General features: G+C 36.4%; 1 protein-coding gene across 4 annotated transcripts in view; it reads left to right on the top strand.

The window, feature by feature from the left end:
* Window positions 1-20,227, top strand: part of MSRA (methionine sulfoxide reductase A) — a 536,135-nt gene that overhangs the window by 364,896 nt on the left and 151,012 nt on the right. For all 4 annotated transcript variants that reach the window (XM_007476498.3, XM_007476496.3, XM_056813713.1 and 1 more), the window contains exon 5: window positions 10,271-10,377. In XM_007476498.3, coding sequence (XP_007476560.1) covers window positions 10,271-10,377 — 107 coding nt within the window. The remainder of the gene's footprint in view (window positions 1-10,270; window positions 10,378-20,227) is intronic.

Below are 20,227 nucleotides of genomic sequence, written 5' to 3'. Positions count from 1 at the left end.
ACATCACCATCACCATCATCATCAACAACATCATTAGCATCATCTACAACAACATCATTAACAACATCTTCAGCATCCTCAACAACATCCTCAATGTCATCAACAACATCATCATCCACAACAACATCACTGTCATCAACATCAACATCTAACTATCCATCATTTCCTGGCTCAGGAAAGATTTTTGCAAGGTGGCCTAACCTAATAGCATACTATGCAGAGTACTGAATGAGAGCCAAAAAACCTAAACTCTAGGCTTGAGTGCCACTATGTCTCCTTTGGGAACAAAAAGAAAGCCTTCTTTTTCCTGGACTCAGTTTCCTCATGTATGTATGAGTGAAGTTTTCCTGTACTCTGCATTAAGTTTTCAATTAAATCAAAGAATAAACCAGGTATAAACAAGGAAAAAAAGATTATTCACTTAAAAAAAAAGATCTTATGTTCAGTTAAACATCTGAGGTAGAATCCAAATCTGGATCTCTAACTTGAAAATCAGCTGTTCCATGCTCTATGCTTACTCACATAGTACAAATCCTAATGAGTACCTTTTAAAATGTGATTTAAATATCTCAAATCATAAAAGGATAATTTACTATAGTGGAAAACCTACTGGACTTGGAGTCTGAACAACTGGCTCTCTCATTTACTTCATTTATGTTCTTGGACAAATCATTTAAATTTCTCAGAGCCTCAATTTCCTTTTCTGTGAAATGGAGAATAAAATTCTGCTATATACCTGAATATATTGTTGCAAGATCAAATAATATTGTATGAAAAAATACTTTGTAATGATGTGCCATATAATGTACCATGTAAATTTGAGTTGTAATTGTGATGATGGTTATTTTTTTTTAAACCCTTACCTTCCATCTTGGAGTCAATACTATGTATTGGCTCCAAGGCAGAAGAGTGGTAAGGGCTAGGCAATGGGGGTCAAGTGACTTGCCCAGGGCCACACAGCTAGGAAGTGGCTGAGGTCAGATTTGAACCTAGAACCTCCCGTCTCTAGGCCTGGCTTTCAATCCACTGAGCTACCCAGCTGCCCTCTGATGGTTATTTTTGATGGTTATATGACTATTGTTACGTACTAAAAATAATATGTTTTGTAATAATAATAAAATATATTGGCTAGGGTGGGGAGTAGGAAGAGTTTCAAGGTGGGGGGGGGGTGTCAAAGAGCTCCAGTTAATCATATAGTTGTTATCTGGTTTCTGGTGTTATCCCTTTCTACTTCTCAGGCAGATTAAAACTACAAACCAAAGGCTTGACATTTAAGCACAAATTTCTACATTGTTTGGGGTTCCTTGATCTGTCAGATATCATAAGATCTTTGGATTTATATCTGGAATCTATCTCTCTATCTACACACACACACACACACACATATATATATATATATATATATATATATATATATATAGAGAGAGAGAGAGAGAGAGAGAGAGACAGAGAGAGAGAGAGACAGAGACAGAGACAGAGAGAGAGAGAGAGAGACAGAGAGAGAGAGAGAGAGAGAGAGAGAGAGAGAGAGAGAGAGAGAGAGACAGAGAGAGAGAGAGAGAGAGAGAGAGAAGTGTCCTATATTCCTACATTGGACCTAGAGCCTCATCATAAAATTTAGTTTCTAATTAAATGAACTTCCTCCTTGCTCTCCAACACCCTGGGAAGGTTAGGTTTGCTCCCATATAACCCTTGTTATATATGTTTATAACAGTTTAAAGTTGAAGAAACTGAACCTTAGAGACGGGACATGACTTTGCAGAAATCACACAGCTAATAAGTAGCAAAACCTCTTAGGATTTGAACTCAAGTCTTTGGACTGCAAACACATGGTTCTTTCTACTAGGTGCCCTTGAATGATTCGGAAAAAGAAGAAATTAGAGTTGAAATAATGAAATAGTAGTAAACAATATTTTTCTGTGGGGAAATATGAGCTATGAACAGAGTTTATGTTTTGAATTTAAAATTAGGTGTTATCAAATTAAAATGGACAGAATTAATTTTATAACTAGATAGAGTTAGATTGTTCCATATTAATAAGCCTTGTCTAAAACACGTAAGCTATGTTTTATATGTAATGAGTTGTGTGAGGGCAAGGCTACACTTCCCAGTGGACTGAGTGCCAGTCAGAAGCCCATCTGATTAGGAACTTCTTTTCTCAAGAGGCTTATGGCCCAAGAAAAGGATCTGCATGCAAGTAAGGTACAGGGAAGAATACAGCAGCAGGACAGCTTGTCAAGTGACTATTGAGAGAATGCTGAAGAGATGAGGGAGAGGAAAGGAGAGAATACAAAGTGAGGTAGCGAGATAAAGAGAAAGAGACATGGAAACTGACAGACAAAGTGAGACAGACCGAGAGACAGAGACAGAGAGAAAGAAAGGGAGAGAGGGACAGACAGAAATAGAGAGACAGAGACAGAAAGAAACAGAGAGAGAGAGAGAGAGAGAGAGAGAGAGAGAGAGAGAGAGAGAGAGAGAGAGAGAGAGAGAGAGAGAGAGAGAGAGGAGAGAGAGGGCGGGAGATGGGGGGGATAGACTTCCTGCCACAACCAAGATAGGAGAGACTTGTAGATTTTCTAAGTGGAGATAGATATATGAGGATTCAAGGCTCATCTCTGAGTGAATAGTGTAGGAAAACTAAGGATGCTGGCCCAGAGGTCGGAAGAACATACTCATGTGACATCTGGATTTCTTCCAGTGGGAGTTCCTTTCTTTGTCCCTCTTTTAGCTCTCCTCAACAAAATAAATGACTACTGTCATCCTTTCTGTACCAGATGCTTCTTAACTATCTTTTTCATTCAGCTCTCCTTTCATTTCCTCCCTATCCTTGTGTTGAGAAAAATCCTATAACAGGTACAATCTCACAGGAACTGAAGTCTCAGCTAATCTGCATTTGAAGCCTTTTTTCATGGGCCTAGGGGCTCATGGGAAATGTAGTTCTTAATCAGAAGGGCTTCAGCCTGCTGCTCAGCACACTGTAAAGTATTAGTTTGTTCTCATCTAAAGCCTGTTACATATGATTAAATAGATGCTTGGACAAATATTTTCTTATGACATTTTATATTCAGATGTGCCATGTATGTTTGCCAAAATGCAATATTATAATAGCTTACATTTCTGTAGGGCTTTACAATCACAAAGACCTTTCACATACATTAGCTTATTTGATCTTTACAACAACCCTGTGAGTTAGGTAGGAAATATAATATGTTAGTAAAAATATAGACTGCTTTTTTCTCTAAATTATGGTTGTCTTGTACAAAACCTAAGTGCAGCCTAAAATTACCACACAATTGGCTTTTGTCTATCATTATTTCAGCTTCCCAGGGAATAAGTATGAAATTTGGAGAGGGATTTTTTCCCCCTCTTCCTCTTTTGTTCTCCCACCAAATTAAGGATTTTAAATGTTTATCAGATTACTATTTATCAGATTACTATTTAAAATACCCTCCTCAATAAGAGAAATTGCCATCCTTAAAGTAAAGCAATTCATGGAGCTCCTAAAATCATACCTTTTTCCATTCATGAATAAAGGAATGTTGTGATAAAGTAGAATTAGCACTAGATTTGGAATAATAAGACTTGATTTTATCAAGATTTGTCATTTACTATCTGTGTGTACCCATGGAAAAGTCATTTCAACTTTCTAAATTTCAATTTGACTTTTGTAAAAACTAAGGATCCAGTTATTTGTACTACTTATTTCACAAAATTGTTATGAAAAAAAGTGTTTTGTAAACTGTAAAATACTATGTCAATGTGAACAGTTGTTATTTTCTGTCACAGCTCTGTCACTAACTTCTATCTGGTTCTCTCCCTATCTCAGTGTTACTTTATTACTAGCTGCCTTGAAATAAGCTATCTCCAACTCCCTACCCTTCCTTCTCATTTTCTCATTCTCTTCAACCTACTTCTCCCACATTCCATTCCATCCCTGCTTCCTCTTCCATTGGGCCCTCCAGAATCTTCCTTCCATAATGTACAAATTTCTCTTCCCTTCCTTGTCCTTCAAATGATCTTAATCTCATAATCATTTAATCTACCTGGCTCCTCAGATGACAATGAATCTCTAGATTCTTCTTTATTATTAGTTGTACTTTCTCACACTAGTCCTAGAAAGAGGATGCATCTTGCTTTCTACTTCTACCTCCACATTCTCCCCTTGCCACCAAAATTAAGCAACTTGTTTAAAGTTCACTCTATGAATAACTTTTATGATAACTGTTGTCAACTTGTCCCTGATTGTTTCCCATTGTCCTGGTCATGGTTCTATATTTAAACAATGAATTACTCAGAACCCAATAGTAGTAATAATCTCTTCAGTTAAAATGTCCAACCACGTCCATACAAAAGGCAGTCAAAACCATTCCGGAAAAATAAGTGTGTGAAGGAAGTTATTGAGGAGACTTTGATCACGAGGATAGAATTGAAACTCTGGTACCCCTGTAGTCAGCACGAAAAGCCAGCAATTGAAGAAGGGGACAAGGAGGGCAGGCCAATGTCCCCTGAGTGGTCCCCTGGGCCCAAAGGTGAAGAAGGTAGGGTGACAGTGGGCTCATGAGGCATTATGTGTGATAGTGAGTAGAGAGAATGTTTGATAAACTGAGGCCAGACCAGATTTTGCTCTCTAGCTTCTGGATCAAAAATGATGAGGTACATTGACTAGGTGGTTGCTGTAATAAGACATTTAGACCAGCTAAATGGAGTGATTAGATTAGGGTAAATTCTCTCTAAAACCAATCTACCATCAGCCTTTCATTCTCTCATTTCTTACCTCTTCCATTGACTGATTAATAAAGCATTAAATCTCCTCAGACTCCAAATTTGGAGAGAGAGGAAATGACCAACCAATACCATAATTTTTATACAGTTACAGTTTAAGGAAATAAGAAATTCAACTTGAAGCTCTTTAATTCTTGAAGAAAAAAAATGTTAAAATTAAGAAGTATTTTCTCTTTAAAGTTGCATAGTGCAAAGTAGCAGAGAGGGGAATATAATGAAGTAATATTCCTCCATCATCAGCATACTGACCAGACAAGAGAAGCCATCAAATATTTCTTAGTTGCAGCAATTATCAGATATAGATGACTATGGATATTGATATAGATACATTTTAGAGAGGGACAGAAACAGAGACAAAGCTGGTCTTTTATGTAGGAGGAATGGGGGAAATTCATTGAAATCTCATCAATGGCTTGCCACTTATAAACAGAGTCATATTTGGAAAAAAGTTGTTGGAGAAATCTCAAACAGTTGGTAGAAGCGAAGAGGTCACTACTTCTTTATAAATGCCAAAAAGCTCTGTTCTCATTAATCAATTTCTAGAGCATTTCTGAAGAATGTTAAGTAGAAAACTATTATTTCTAATGGGCCAATGGGCCAATGGGCCAATCATTTGCTTTTCATCCAATGGACGTGATATGTTCTTCATCCAACCCAACAACTTTTATGTGACGTATCAATCAGGTTCATTGCTTTCTTTCCTGGGAAAAGGAGCAGCCTCATAGCATCCTTGTTTCTCTGAAGTTATTGAAGGAAAATGGAGGTTCATGGCAGAATTTTCAATGTTTCATCTATATTAGAGCTAGTTCTGTATTTATTATTAAATTCATTCATAAGAGAATTTGATAAAAAGGATGTACATAAAATGTCTAAATCTGAACTCATCTGCCTAGCTTGTAATATTCATGGTAATCTGGCTCAATATATCTTTATTTCCTATTATTGAGTATAAGCATTCCAATCTGAGAAGGCCAATCTTTTTACTCACACCTCACTGTATCTTTTGTGATGATGTTTCCTTCACCTGGAATTCCTCTTCTTCTCCCTTCTTCTTATGCAAATAGCCTTCAATTCCTTTGAATTTAATCCAGCTTTAGTCACCTATGTCCATATAGGCTCATTGGGCCATAATTTTAGAGTAGAAGGGATCCTGGAGATTATCTAGTCTCACTCACCAATGAGAAAACAGAGGAATTCCTCAAAGGTGTCTTCCCTTGCCACTATGGTTCTTTTTGTTTGGTGATCTTATCAATAACTAAATTAATTATACTGTAATTGCCATTGAAAATTTTAGCCCTTTGATATATTTTATCTTATATTGCTCCTTTTTATTTCACCAGGGTGACTATTACTTATTGACACATTGTAAACTTGTAGAAGTACATTATGTTGCTATTATAATTCCTAGTGTGAAACACATAATAAGTGCTCAATAAACAGGATCATTGATTTAGAACTAGAAGAAACTATAGAGGACATCTAGTCCAGATTCCTTATTGAGGATGAGAAAAATGAGACCCAGAAAGCTTAGGTGATGGTGCGAAGGTCACGCAGGTGAATAAGTAACAGAGGTAGGATATGTATCTAGATTTTCTGACTTCAAATCCAACTCTGCCTCCATGCTGCCTCTACAAGTTTTCTTCAGATCTTTATTTCATTTCATTTCATTTCAATGGTCTTTACTTGCCCTTTTGGTTCTTATTGCTCACTCCCTCCTTGAATTATGTTGCATTATTTTTCTGTTTAAATGCAATTCTGATGCCAAGTAGTGTTTAATAAATGCTTGTTGACTTAATAATTATCAAATAATATGTCAGAAAAAGAAAGGCCATTTTGTTTCATTTGAAAGAAAATTATGGCAAAGTTTGTCACTTGGAGACCAGTATCATAGAGGATTATGCATAATTTGAATTCATTATAATAATTGAAGAATTCACCTGTTGCACTATATCAGTCCAAACTAGACAAATCCAGTCCTGCAGTCCTAAATATTTGTTTTCTTGTTCCAGTTTTAAGTTTATTAATAGATTTCTTGTTCTTGAAAATTTTTCCTCCTTCATATCCTTATAGATATACTGATAATATTATCAGTGTAAAACAGGACTTTTAACCTATTTTCTTCTTATGGACGTTCAAATATCCTGTCAAGGGAGAAGACAGATATACCTGTTTCCTTCTTAATATATATGAAACAGTTCTTTACTTTTATGATTCAAGCTTATGTACATTAACTAAAGGACCCCAGTAGCTTTGAACTGGTCAATCTGTTCAGCAGTCTCTCTGAGGCTAACTATAAATATAAGTAGCAAGCTAACTCAGCTGTTAAAGTGGCCAACTGATGGATTTGTTTATGCTAGTCTTTTGTTTTTTGCAAATATGTTATGTCTAAAGGACATGCTGGCTATTTCCAGACCTCCTGGCTCTTTGCCATCTTTTCACTCTTCCATACTATGTCTCTTGATCAAATTCATGAAATGTTTTTGTTTTTACCTTTCCAAGGCTCACTGGTTTTTGTTTGCTTATATCCCCTATTAAATAAAAGTGTGATTGGAGACTCATATTTCACACTATGGAGCAAAAACTAGCAAATGATAGCTTCATAAAATGCTCTAAATCACTTTTGATTCGAGAAATGCATATTTAAACAACTGAGGTACAACCTTACACATATCAGATTGGCTAATATTGACAGAAAAGGAAAATGACAGGTGTTGGAGAGGACATTGAGAAAATTGGAACATTAATGCAGTGTTGGTGGAGTTGTGAACTGATCCAATCATTTTGGACAGCTTTCTGGAATTTAAGACTCATGAGATCAGGAATCATGTCTTACTTATGCCTAGAATATTGTTGTGTATACAGTTGGTTCTTTACTTAACTTTTTAAAATTGTTTAATTGTAACAAATCCCATTTGGGCTCCCCTTTAACCAGGATAATGTAAATTGAATATTTTAGCTAATACATTTGCTGTAATTAATTTTTTTGCATAGTCAGTAAGTTCTTCTGTTCATTTATTTTTATATCTATGACTGATACAAGGAAAGTGGCAACCTAAGGAAGACATTTGACATTACAAATGTAGAAATCCCCCCCCCCTAGTTCATTTAAACACAGAAGACCTGCATTTTGGTTTAATGAATCAATCAAAAGTTCAAACTAATTAAAATAAACACCCTTAATCAGTTCATGAGTAGGAATGTACTTTGATTATTGGATGAAGACATGTGATGGATGCCATGCAGAAAATATCTTGTGCTTGGCTGAAAAGATTAGATATACTTCTGGACCTACCTATCACCCAACCAACTAATTCGGAGTAGTATATATAAACAGTAGTGAGGCCAGTGGTGATCAAATCTAGTGGTAAAGTAATCCTTAGAGGAAACTGATTTTGGGAGAAGGAGGCCTTTCTTACTCCATCCCCTATAGATCAGGTCAAGGTCCTTGAGAATTTTGAAAGGTTAAAAGATCTGAAAGGTTAAAAAGGGTTCAACATTGTTGTACTGTCCCCTAGAGCTAGGCACAGTATCCCTACAATGTCACTTGATCTGCATAGAAGCCTGGGATACAAATTGAGGATAAACTAGACCTATCAAGGAAGGGTAGCTTTAGTATTCTACCAAGAAGCTGATCTTCAGAACCCAGAAATCAATTACACCAAAGAGGACATTGATATACCTAAGAGTACCTCAGGAAGGGAAAAAAGGACTTCTGGTATATAGAAGCTGTGAATTGATCCTTTGACTGAGTGTATTCTCTAATTTTAAAACCAGTATCCCCAAGGATCTTATGTATACAAGGATAGTATGCCCCTACTTTGTTATTTTCAATTAACAAGTATTTATTTTTTAAAATAATCTGTCTGTTCTTTTGCCCCCACCCACTCATTTGAACAAAACAAAAGAAAAAACAAAAAACCATCATCATAACCATGCATAATCCAGCAAAAAAAATCCCCACATTTAGGGCTATGCCCTCAAATTTATATATTCCATTTACATTTTTAAGCTCATTCCTGCTTAAGCAGGAGTATGTCACATATTTCATTTTCAGTCTTTTGGACTTGTGGTTTATCATTCATTACACGGATCTGAGTTCTTAAGTCTTTCATAGTTGTTTTCTCTAAAGTTGGCATTGTACAAATTGTTCTATTTTGTGCTCACTTTGTTCTGCACTCAGTTGTAGAGATCTTGGTAGGAAATGTGGAATGGGAGAGTGAGGGATGATATTTTTAAAACAAATATCTTTGCTATATTTGCTTAGTAAAATAACTTTTCCTAAAAGTTATTTAAGTATGGCTTATTATCAGTGGCAAGCACCCCAAAGGAAAACTTGAGAGTAATAGTACTAAAAATTCTAGCCTTTTTGGGAATCAGCTTGTCATTATGAATGAGAGTTGGAGGAGTAGTTCTCCAGGGGGTCAGATACAAACAAAATATAATAAATATTCAATTAGAAGATTGAGATTCTCTTAGTAATGGGCACCTGAGGTTTTCTTTTTCTTAATGGTCACTTCAGTGTGAAAATTGGAGAAGTATTAAAGAAGAAGCTTCTGTAAAGATAATAATTATTATAATAATAACAATAATATTTAACTTGCACTTTAAGTTTTGCAAAGCACTTTTAAATTGACCTCATTTGATTGTTCTAACAACCCTCTGAAGTGGGGGCTATTCCCATTTTACACATGAAAAAACTGAGTCTCAGAGAGGGTTAAATGACTTACCTGGGTCACATATCTCATAAATATCTGAGGTAGGATTTGGACTCACATCTGCTTGACTCCAAATCTAGCTCTCTGTTATAGGATCATTTTAAAATCTCTTCTTAAGACAAAAAGGAATTACTGTATTATAAATCTTGTATATTTTAGATGCATTGATTACAATTGAATAATCCATATTATATGGAGCAAAATTTTTGGATGCAGTTTTTTCTAGACTTTTGATTGTACCTATTAGTTTTGAAATTGGTCTATAAGATTCATACTTCAAATTTACATATAGTTGGAATTGGAAAATTAAGATGCATAAATGTCACATTCATCATTATAGGAAATATTTTACAAAATCTAATTAAAATAACCAGTAGTTATATATAGGATGTACATTAACTATAATAAATCAGATGATGGCAAATAATAATAGCTCATTTACATAGCACTTTTATGGTTTATAAAGTTGTTCCACATATATTACAATTGTTTTTATTCTTATGGTAACCCTGTAAGATAGACAAGGATAATATTATTATCTCCATTTCATGGCTATGAAAATGTAGGCTGAAAGAGGTCATTTATCCATGGTTGCATATATAGTTGCTAAAACTGAGCTAGGAACCCTATACTCCTAACTTTAAGGCTGTGGCTTTTTCCATTGTATTAAGTTGCATCTTCCCATATAACCCAACTAAAATCAAGTCCTCTGGGCATTATCTATATCACCTATTTAGTTCTAATCACTCTGAATTCATATTTTTGCCTTCTAGGAATGCGTCAGGGTAATGACTTTGGCACCCGATACCGTTCTGCTATCTTCCCAACTACTCCAGAACAGAACGAAGCGGCTCTTCAGTCTAAAGAGGCTTATCAGAAGGTAAGAGTGAGCAGCATACAAGCTGGTTGTTCGGTAAGATCAGCTAGTATTATAAATACAAGGCCTAATTCAGACCTGTGACAACTGCTTTAAGCTAGGATGGATACTTAGCTGCCCTGTTAGTTTTCTTCTCATAATTGAGTTCTGCTTGCAAAGATTATAGAAGATTATTACAAGTACTTAGTTGTTTAGTGAAGCCACTGAACTGTGAAGCTGTGAAGGGAAATATAACAACTTTTTTTGGTTTTGTATCTTAAAAAAAAAGTTCTGTCATATTATATTCAAGGAATTAAAAAAATATTTATTTTCTGTTGGGATCTATTACTCTTAAAAGTGCTTTAGAAAATCTTTTCACTGAAAGAAGACTAGATCTTCAAAAACTCAATCTGAATCTAGGGCTTCATTTAAAAAAAAAATCCCAGACTTCCAGGTAAGCATGGCTGCAGAGTAGATGCGGCCAGGGGAGGGCAGTCCCTGGGCTTCCCCGGGAAGACAGTGCAGCTGCAGAGAACCTAGAATTAGCCTGAGACTAAAGCCTTGACCATTAGACCCTTATACTGAGAGCAAGTACTACTCATTCAGATTTCTGACTGGAAAAGGGAGGAAGAAAAAAACAAACAAAACACAGAGATGGCAAACTGTACCCAAGAACCCCAACACTAAGAAAAGCAAGAAGAAGGGGGTGACTTTGGACACATTTTATGGAGGGAAAGCACACACAAAAAAAAAAAAACAGAGGAAATAGCAGAAGAGGAAGCGCAAGCAAATGCACCAAAACCTTCCAAATGAAATGGAAATTGTCCACAAGCTCTTGAAGAATTTAAATTGGAAGTTATCAAAAAGATGGAAGCCTCCTGGCAGGAAAAATGGGAAATAATGCAAAAGGAACTCAGCAATCTGAAGCATGAAAAAACGCAACTATAGAAACAGCTTGAAGCCTCAAATAGCAGGATAGACCAAAGTGAAAAGGAAAATCAGGCTTTAAAGGTCAGAATCAGGCAACTAGAAGACAATGATCTTGCAAAAGAGCAAGAATTAATCAAGCAAAGCCAAAAGACCAAGAAATTAGAAGATAACACAAAATATCTCAATGACAAGGTGACAGACCTGGAAAATAGAGGAAGGAGAGACAATCTGAGAATAATTGGCCTACCAGAAAAGCCAGAAATAAATAGTAATCTCGACATCATAATACAAGATATCATCAAAGAAAACTGCCCAGAAATTCTAGAACAAGGGGGCAATACAGGAATTGAAAGAGTTGACAGAATACCCTCTACACTAAATCCCCAAAAGACAACTCCCAGAAATGTAATTGCCAAATTCCAAAGCTTTTAAGCAAAAGAAAAAATCTTACAAGAAGCCAGAAAAAGACAATTTAAATATAAAGGAATTCCAATTAGGTTCACACAAGACCTTGCAATTTCCACTCTGAACAACCATAAGGCATGGAACATGATTTTCAGAAAGGCAAGAGAGCTGGGTCTTCAACCAAGAATCAGCTATCCATCTAAACTGACTATGTACTTCCAGGGGAAAGTATGGGCATTCAACAAAATAGAAGATTTCCAAGTTTTTGTAAAGAAAAGACCAGAGCTCTGTGGAAAGTTCGATATCCAAACACAAAGAGCAAGGAAAACTTGAAAAGGTAAATACGAAGGAAAGGGAAAAGGAGAAAAATGTTATCTTTTTCGTTTATTCAAACTCTCTTCTATAACGACTACCTTTATATCAAATTATATATATTATTATGTGGGGAAAATGTAATGTGTAACTCTCAAAAATTATATGCATCATTAGAGTAATTAGAAGAATCATGCATAGGGAATGATTGGGGCATTAAGACAATATGGAGAAAGGGGGGGTGAAAGAAAGAAAAAGGGAGGGGGTGAATCGTTGATGGTACTAAGATATACTTCAAGAAATAGAAAAAAACTAAATAGAATAATCTTTCTCACACAAAGATACACATGGGAAGTGGAGGGGAAGAAATTTCCTTTGGGGAGGAGAGGAAGAAAGTGCTAATCAGTATTACTTAAACCTTACTCTCAGTGAAATCAACTCTGAGAGCTTAGAACATCTAGATCCATTAGTATCTTGAACTTTATCTTATCCAACAGGATAAGAAAGAAGGGGAAATTAAGGAGGGGTGAGGGGAGGGAGCATAAAAAGGGAGAGAAGGAGAGGGGCAGGGGAAGGGAACAAAAAGGGAGGGGCTAGAAAGGGAAGCATATCAAGGGAGGGGACTAGGGGGACTAATCTAAAGTAAATCACTGGCTTAAAAGGTTATAGCTAAAGAAGAAAGGTCAGAATTAGGAGGATATCAAAATGCCAGGAAATCCACAAGTGACAATCGTAACTTTGAACATGAATGGGATGAACTCACCCATAAAATGTAGACAAATAGCAGAATGGATTAGAATCCAAAACCCTACCATATGTTGTCTTCAAGAAACACATATGAGGCGGGTTGATACTCACAAGGTTAGAATTAAAGGATGGAGTAAGACCTTCTGGGCCTCAATTGATAGAAAGAAGGCAAGAGTTGCAATCATGATATCTGACAAAGCCAAGCAAAAATATACCAGATCAAAAGGGATAGGGAAGGTAAATATATTCTGTTAAAAGGGAGTATAGACAATGAGGAATAATCACTAATCAACATGTATGCACCAAATGGTATAGTACCCAAATTTCTAATGGAAAAACTAGGAGAATTGAAGGAGGAAATAGTAAAACCATATTAGTGGGAGACTTGAACCAACCACTATCAAATTTAGATAAATCAAACCAAAAAATAAATAAGAAAAAGGTAAAAGATGTGAATGAAATCTTAGAAAAATTAGCGTTAATAGAGATATGGAGAAAAATAAATAGGGGCAAAAAGGAATACACCTTCTTCTTAGCACCACATGGCACATTCACAAAAATTGACCATACACTAGGTCACAGAAACATGGCATACAAATGCAGAAAAGCAGAAATAACAAATGCAGCCTTTTCAGATCACAAGGCAATAAAAATAATGATCAGTAAGGATATATGGAAAACTAAATAAAAAAATTAATTGGAAATTAAATAATATGATACTCCAAAATCAGTTAGTTAGAGAACAAATCATAGAAACAATAATTTCATCGAGGAAAATGACAATGGTGAGACATCCTTTCAAATCTTTTGGGATGCAGCCAAACCAGTAATCAGAGGTAAATTCATATCCCTCAGTGCATATATTAACAAATTATGGAGGGCAGAGATCAATGAATAGGAAATGCAAATCAAATAACTTGAAAGCGAACAAAATAACCCCCCCCAGAAGAAAACCAAACTAGAGATCCTAAAAATTAAGGGAGAAATTAATAAAATTGAAAGTGATAGGACTATTGCACTAATAAACAAGACTAGAAGCTGGTACTTTGAAAAAACAGTCAAAATAGACAAAGTACTGGTCAATCTAATAAAAAAGAAAAGAAGAAAGGCAAATTAACAGCATCAAAGATGAAAAGGGGGACCTCACCTCCAATGAAGAGGAAATTAAGGCAATCATTAAAAACTACTTTGCCCAACCATATGGCACTAAATATACCAACCTAGGTGATATGGATGAATATTTACAAAAATATAAATTGCCTAGACTAACAGAAGAAGAAATAGAATTCTTAAATACTCCCATATAAGAAAAAGAAATCCAACAGGCCATCAAAGAACTCCCTAAGAAAAATCCCCAGGGCCTGATGTATTCATAAGTGAATTCTATCAAACATTCACAGAACAGCTAATCCAAATACTATACAAACTATTTGACATAATAAGCAAAGAGGGAGTTCTACCAAATTCTGTTTATGACACAAACATGGTACTGATTCCAAAGCCAGGCAGGTCAAAAACAGAGAAAGAAAACTATAGACCAATCTCCCTAATGAATATAGATGCAAAAATCTTAAATAGGATACTAGCAAAATGACTCCAGCAAGTGATCAGGAGGATCATTCACTATGATCAAGTAGGATTTATACCAGGAATGCAGGGCTGGTTCAATATTAGGAAAACCATCCACATAATTGACCATATCAACAAACAAACAGACAAAAATCACATGATTATCTCAATAGATGAAGAAAAAAGCCTTTGATAAAATACAACACTCATTCCTATTAAAAAGACTAGAAAGCATAGGAATAGAAGGGTCGTTCCTAAAAATAATAAACAGTATATATCTAAAACCATCAACTAACATCATCGGCAATGGGTATAAACTAGATGCATTCCCATTAAGATCAGGAGTGAAACAAGGATGCCCATTATCACCTCTATTATTTAACATTGCACTAGAAACACTAGAAGTAGCAATTAGAGAAGAAAAAGAAATTGAAAGCATCAAAATAGGCAAGGAGGAGACCAAGCTATCGCTCTTTGCAGATGATATGATGGTCTACTTAAAGAATCCTAGAGAATCATCCAAAAAACTAGACGAAATAATCAACAACTTTAGCAAAGTTGCAGGATACAAAATAAACCCACATAAGTCATCAGCATTTCTATATATTTCCAACACAGCTCAGCGGCAAGAATTAGAAAGAGAAATCCCATTCAAAATCACCTTAGACAAAATAAAATACGTAGGAATCTATCTCCCGAGACAAACACAGGAACTATATGAACACAACTACAAAACACTCTCCACGCAACTAAAACTAGACTTGAGCAATTAGAAAAATATTAACTGCTCATGGGTAGGACAAGCCAATATAATAAAAATGACCATCCTACCCAAGCTTATTCATCTACTTAGTGCTATACCCATTGAACTTCCACAAAATTTTTATACTGACTTAGAAAAAACCATAACAAAGTTCATTTGGAAGAACAAAGCTTCAAGGATATCCAGGGAAACAATGAAAAAAAAAATACAAAGGAAGGTGGCCTTGCAGTCCCAGATCTCAAACTGTATTATAAAGCAGTGGTCATCAAAACAATTTGGTACTGGCTATGAAACAGAAAGGAGGATCAATGGAATAGACTTGGGGTAAGTGACCCCAGTAAGATAGTATATGACAAACCCAAAGAGCCCAGTTTCTGGGACAAAAACCCACTATTTGACAAAAACTGCTGGGAAAACTGGAAGATAGTGTGGGAGAGATTAGGTTTGGATCAACACCTCACACCCTACTCCAAAATAAACTCAGAATGGGTGAATGACTTGAACATAAAGAAGGAAACTATAAGTGAATTAGATGAACACAGAATAATATACATGTCAGACCTGTGGGAAGGGAAAGACTTTAAAACCAAGCAATACATAGAGAGAGTCACAAAATGTAAAATAAATAATTTTGATTACATCAAGTTAAAAAGGTTTTGTACAAACAAAACCAATGTAACCAAATTGAGAAGGGAAACAACAAATTGGGAAACAATTTTCATAACAAAATCCTCTGACAAAGGTCTAATTACTCAAATTTATAAAGAGCTAAATCAGTTGTACAAAAAATCAAGCCATTCTCCAATTGATAAATGGGCAAGGGACATGAACAGGCAGTTTTCAGCCAAAGAAATCAATACTATTAATAAGCACATGAAAAAGTTTTCTAAATCTCTTTTAATCAGAGAGATACAAATCAAAACAACTCTGAGGTATCACCTTACACCCAGCAGATTGACTAACATGACAGCAAAGGAAAGTAATGAAAGCAGGAGGGGATGTGGCAAAGTAGGGACATTAATTCATTGCTGGTGGAGCTATGAATTGATCCAACCATTCTGGAGGGCAATTTGGAACTATGCCCAAAGGGTGCTAAAAGACTGTCTGCCCTTTGATCCAGCCATAGCACTGCTGGGTTTGTACCCCAAAGAGATAATAAGTAAAAAGACTTGTACAAGAATATTCATAGCTGCACTCTTTGTGGTGGCCAAAAATTGGAAAATGAGGGGATGCCCTTCAATTGGGGAATGGCTGAACAAACTGTGGTATATGTTGGTGATGGAATACTATTGTGCTAAAAGGAATAATAAAGTGGAGGAATTCCATGGGAACTGGAACAACCTCCAGGAAGTGATGCAGAGTGAAAAAGAGCATAACCAGGAAAACATTGTACACAGAGACTGATACACTGTGGTACAAGAGAACATAATGGACTTCTTCATTAGTGTCAATACAAAGTCCCTGAACAATCTGTAGGGATCTAGGAGAAAAAACACTATCCACAAGCAAAGGACAAAAGATGGTAGTAAAAACACCGAAGATAAGCAACTGCTTGACTACAGGGGTGGAAGGGACATGAATGAGGAGAGACTCTAAATGAACACCCTAATACAAATACCAACAACATGGAAATGGATTTGAATCAAGGACACATGTGATACCCAGTGGAATTGTGTGTTGACTAGGGGAGGGGTGGTGCGAATGGGGGAGGAAAAGAAAAGGATCGTTGTTTCCAAGGAATATTGTTTGAAATTGACCAAATAAAGTAATGTTTAAATTGGGAAAATTAAAAAAGAAAAGAAAACAAAAGCCTCTCCTCAAAAAAAAAAAATTCCCAATATACAATTTAAGTTTCTTGGCCTACTCCTAATTGCTTTCATGATAGGGGGTTGGAGAATGAGGCGTGCATTCTTTTCCTTCAAAATGATGGTTGATACTTTGGGATGATCATCTAACTCATCACCTCTCTCCTTGCTAGCCCAACCCTGTTGCCTGCCTGTCTTTGCTTCATATATTGATCCTTCTGGTTTTTAAACTGTTGTTCCTGGTATCATATGGTGTCTTCTTGCCTCGCCACCAAGATCTGGTGACTTATTGACAGGTGAATTGCTAGATTTCATATTTGGACTATCATAGGATTACAGAGAGAGATCTAGAAGGAACTTTAGAGGTCATGTAGACCACCCTCTCATTTAACAGATGAGAAAACTGAGGCCATGGGAGTTTAAATATCTTACTCAAGGTCACTCAAATGATAAACATTGAGGTTGAGATTTGAACCCAGGTCATCTGAATCTAATCCCAGCATTCTCCAACACCTAATTGTTTATTCTATTGATTCTCAATCTCTTGCTTCCTTTCTTCTCCAGTTTCTTCAAGATTTATTGACTCTTTCATCATTATTTCATCTTTTTTCACCTGTAATGTTATAGTTGCTACCATTGGTCAGCATTGATTACAGTAAAATTGTTATCTTCAGGTCAACCAGCTGAGTCATGAAATGGTTAGACAGTTAACTCTGCAGTTGGCTATGTATGCCCTAGGGTGAGAAAGGAAGAGACAGCTACCAGGGATGAAGCAAACTCCTGGTCAAACAGGGGCACAATGATTTTTTACCAGAAAGTCAGAATAGGTAAGAAACAGATCAACATATTATACAATGTCTACTAGAATAGTAGTTTCATTTTCCTGAGCTGTGTAGTGTCAGAGTTAGAAATAAATGAATGGATGAAATCATAGCTGAATGGGGGTAGAAAAGGCAAGGGAAGAAGGGAGGTGTGTGTGTGTGTGTGTGTGTGTGTGTGTGTGTGTGTGTGTGTGTGTGTGTGTGGTTGTTTTTTAAATTGGGAAGACCTGAACAGATGTGTCAACATATAGGAAGGAAGCAGTAGAAAGGGAGGAATTAATCCATGTATGAAAAGGGATGAAAGTAAGAAAAATGCACTGGAGGAGGCAAACGGGTTCCAGTAAGGACTCAGAGGAGTTATCCTTAGCAATTAGCCATAAGTATGACCACAGGCAAGTGATGTCCCACCTCTAAACCTTAATTTCTTCATTTATCAGATGAGGGGATTCCCTTCCATCTCCAAATCTATGTTCTATGATTACAGGACAGCTTTTTAGGGGTAAGCTGAAATAATTGGAGAAGTTAGAGAGGAGAGGCTCAATTTTCATTGAAAAAAGAGGCTAAGTCGTACATAAATATGTTTGCAGAAGTGTGGTTGGGGGCTTGAGGAAAGAGAGAAAAAGCTTTGGATAGTCACTCTAGAATGAGATAATGAATCAGTGTGAATGTAGAATTGCTGAACCAAACTGAAGGTCCAGCTGAAGTTATGAGATTTATATTATGTGACAGCTTGATTTTGTTATCTTCTCCATTGACACTCAGGAGAAAAGAGATTGGATGATCAATAGAGGCAACTCAGGGTTGAGGATTAGCTACTTGAGAGTATCAAGCAGTCCCAGAAGTGAGGCATTCTAGGAATATGGCTAATGGATCATTAAAGTCCCAGACCACAGTGTCAAGGATGGATATAGAAGTAAATGAAGCAAGAATGCAGAAATGAACTGGAGTTAGATAGAAAGAGAGCAAGCAAATGGATGTTTTGATGAGTGATTAAGAGAGTAAGAGAGACAGAAAGATGGAAGGTGGTAGTAGAAAGAAAGGGAAGGAATGACATTTCTATAGCACTTATTATTGCTAGGCACTGTGCTCAGTGCTTTATAAATATTACCACATTTGATCTTCACAATATACCTGCAAGGTAGGTATTATTATCCTTGAGGAAACTGAGGCAAGCAGAGGTTGAGTAACTTTGCCCGAGTACATATAGCTACCAAGTGTCTGAGGCTGCATTTGAACTTAGATCTTCCTAACTCCAGCCCAGTGCCCTTTCCACTCTGTTACTTAGCTGTCTCGGCTCATAGGAGAGTAGAATTTTAGAGATCTTTGGGAGAATATGCAGCTATTTGTGAACATGCTGGTATGTGGCTAAAGCAGAGTAGAGATAATTGGAACTGAGGCACCTGCATATTCAAGCCTTAGAGAGGTCATCAATATCAATTTCTCTGAGGATAATTAATAGGGAATAGAATGGAAAAGAAGATTGTAAACCAAATGCTAAAATCATTCTTATAGGAAACTGAGGTACAGAGAATGACTTGTTTAAGGTCACATAAATAGAATACCAAAAGCACTTAAAGAATCATATTATAAAGAAGGGTTTCATATCACTTTGCATTGAAAAGAATATGCTTTCATTGGTAGCCCATAAAAACATTTTTGTTGTTCTGAGCACAATGTTTTCTTTTCTTTAGTTCCTTTTGGTGTAAAGAAATGTTATTATGGAAGAAATTAATGGTATTTTGTCTGGCATGGTGGAGAAGGGGAAACCTATAGCACCATGCTAGTTGTATGGGTTATAAAAGAAATATAAGGCTTATTTCCCTGCTGTCCAGGAGATTACAATTGAAGTCTTCATGATAGAAACTCCTTTCTGACAGGCCTAGGTACATGCCAAGAACTTCTCACCTTTATTTCCCCCATTCACGTGGAACTTAAGAAATTAGGATTGTCTTCTTAAAAAGAAATTTGAGACTTTGCCAAGGGTGACAGTCAGCTGTTTCTCATAAGCAGTCAGGTTGATGAGGCTTCAGAAAAATTTTTACAAGGGACTCATTCTTACATATGATAACCAGAGACCCCATTCCATCTGAGCACATGCACATGCTTTTTGATGAGCCAATTCTTCCCTTAGGTGTTGGTATCATCTCATGCTTGATGGTATTTTCTTGACTAGAATCTCAGCTAGACAGAAGTGCTCTATGCCACATTGATGATCTGCTCCCCATTGTTTGAGCCTTCAATAGTCAGTCTTCTTTACCAGTCCCCTACTGCATTACTTTCCACTAGGCATGCTCCTCCATTTATTGCTCCCTGGGAATAGCTCTCTCACAGGCCTCTCTCCAGTTGATGCTCCTCCACTCCATCCCTGGCAGACATCTTAATCTTTCTGACTTCTATCACTGATCTCATCTTGCTTTTGCTTCCTCCTTCTATTTTGCCTGCTCCCCTCCTCATTTTTTTTCTTTTGACTTTTATGGCTTGCTATTTTCACAGCTAGGTCTGGGGGCCTGCAAGTTTTTATG

This window comes from Monodelphis domestica, chromosome 1, assembly GCF_027887165.1.
Source record: "Monodelphis domestica isolate mMonDom1 chromosome 1, mMonDom1.pri, whole genome shotgun sequence".
NCBI classification, from domain to species: Eukaryota; Metazoa; Chordata; class Mammalia; order Didelphimorphia; family Didelphidae; genus Monodelphis; species Monodelphis domestica.
This window is presented reverse-complemented; position numbering and strand designations above follow the sequence as displayed.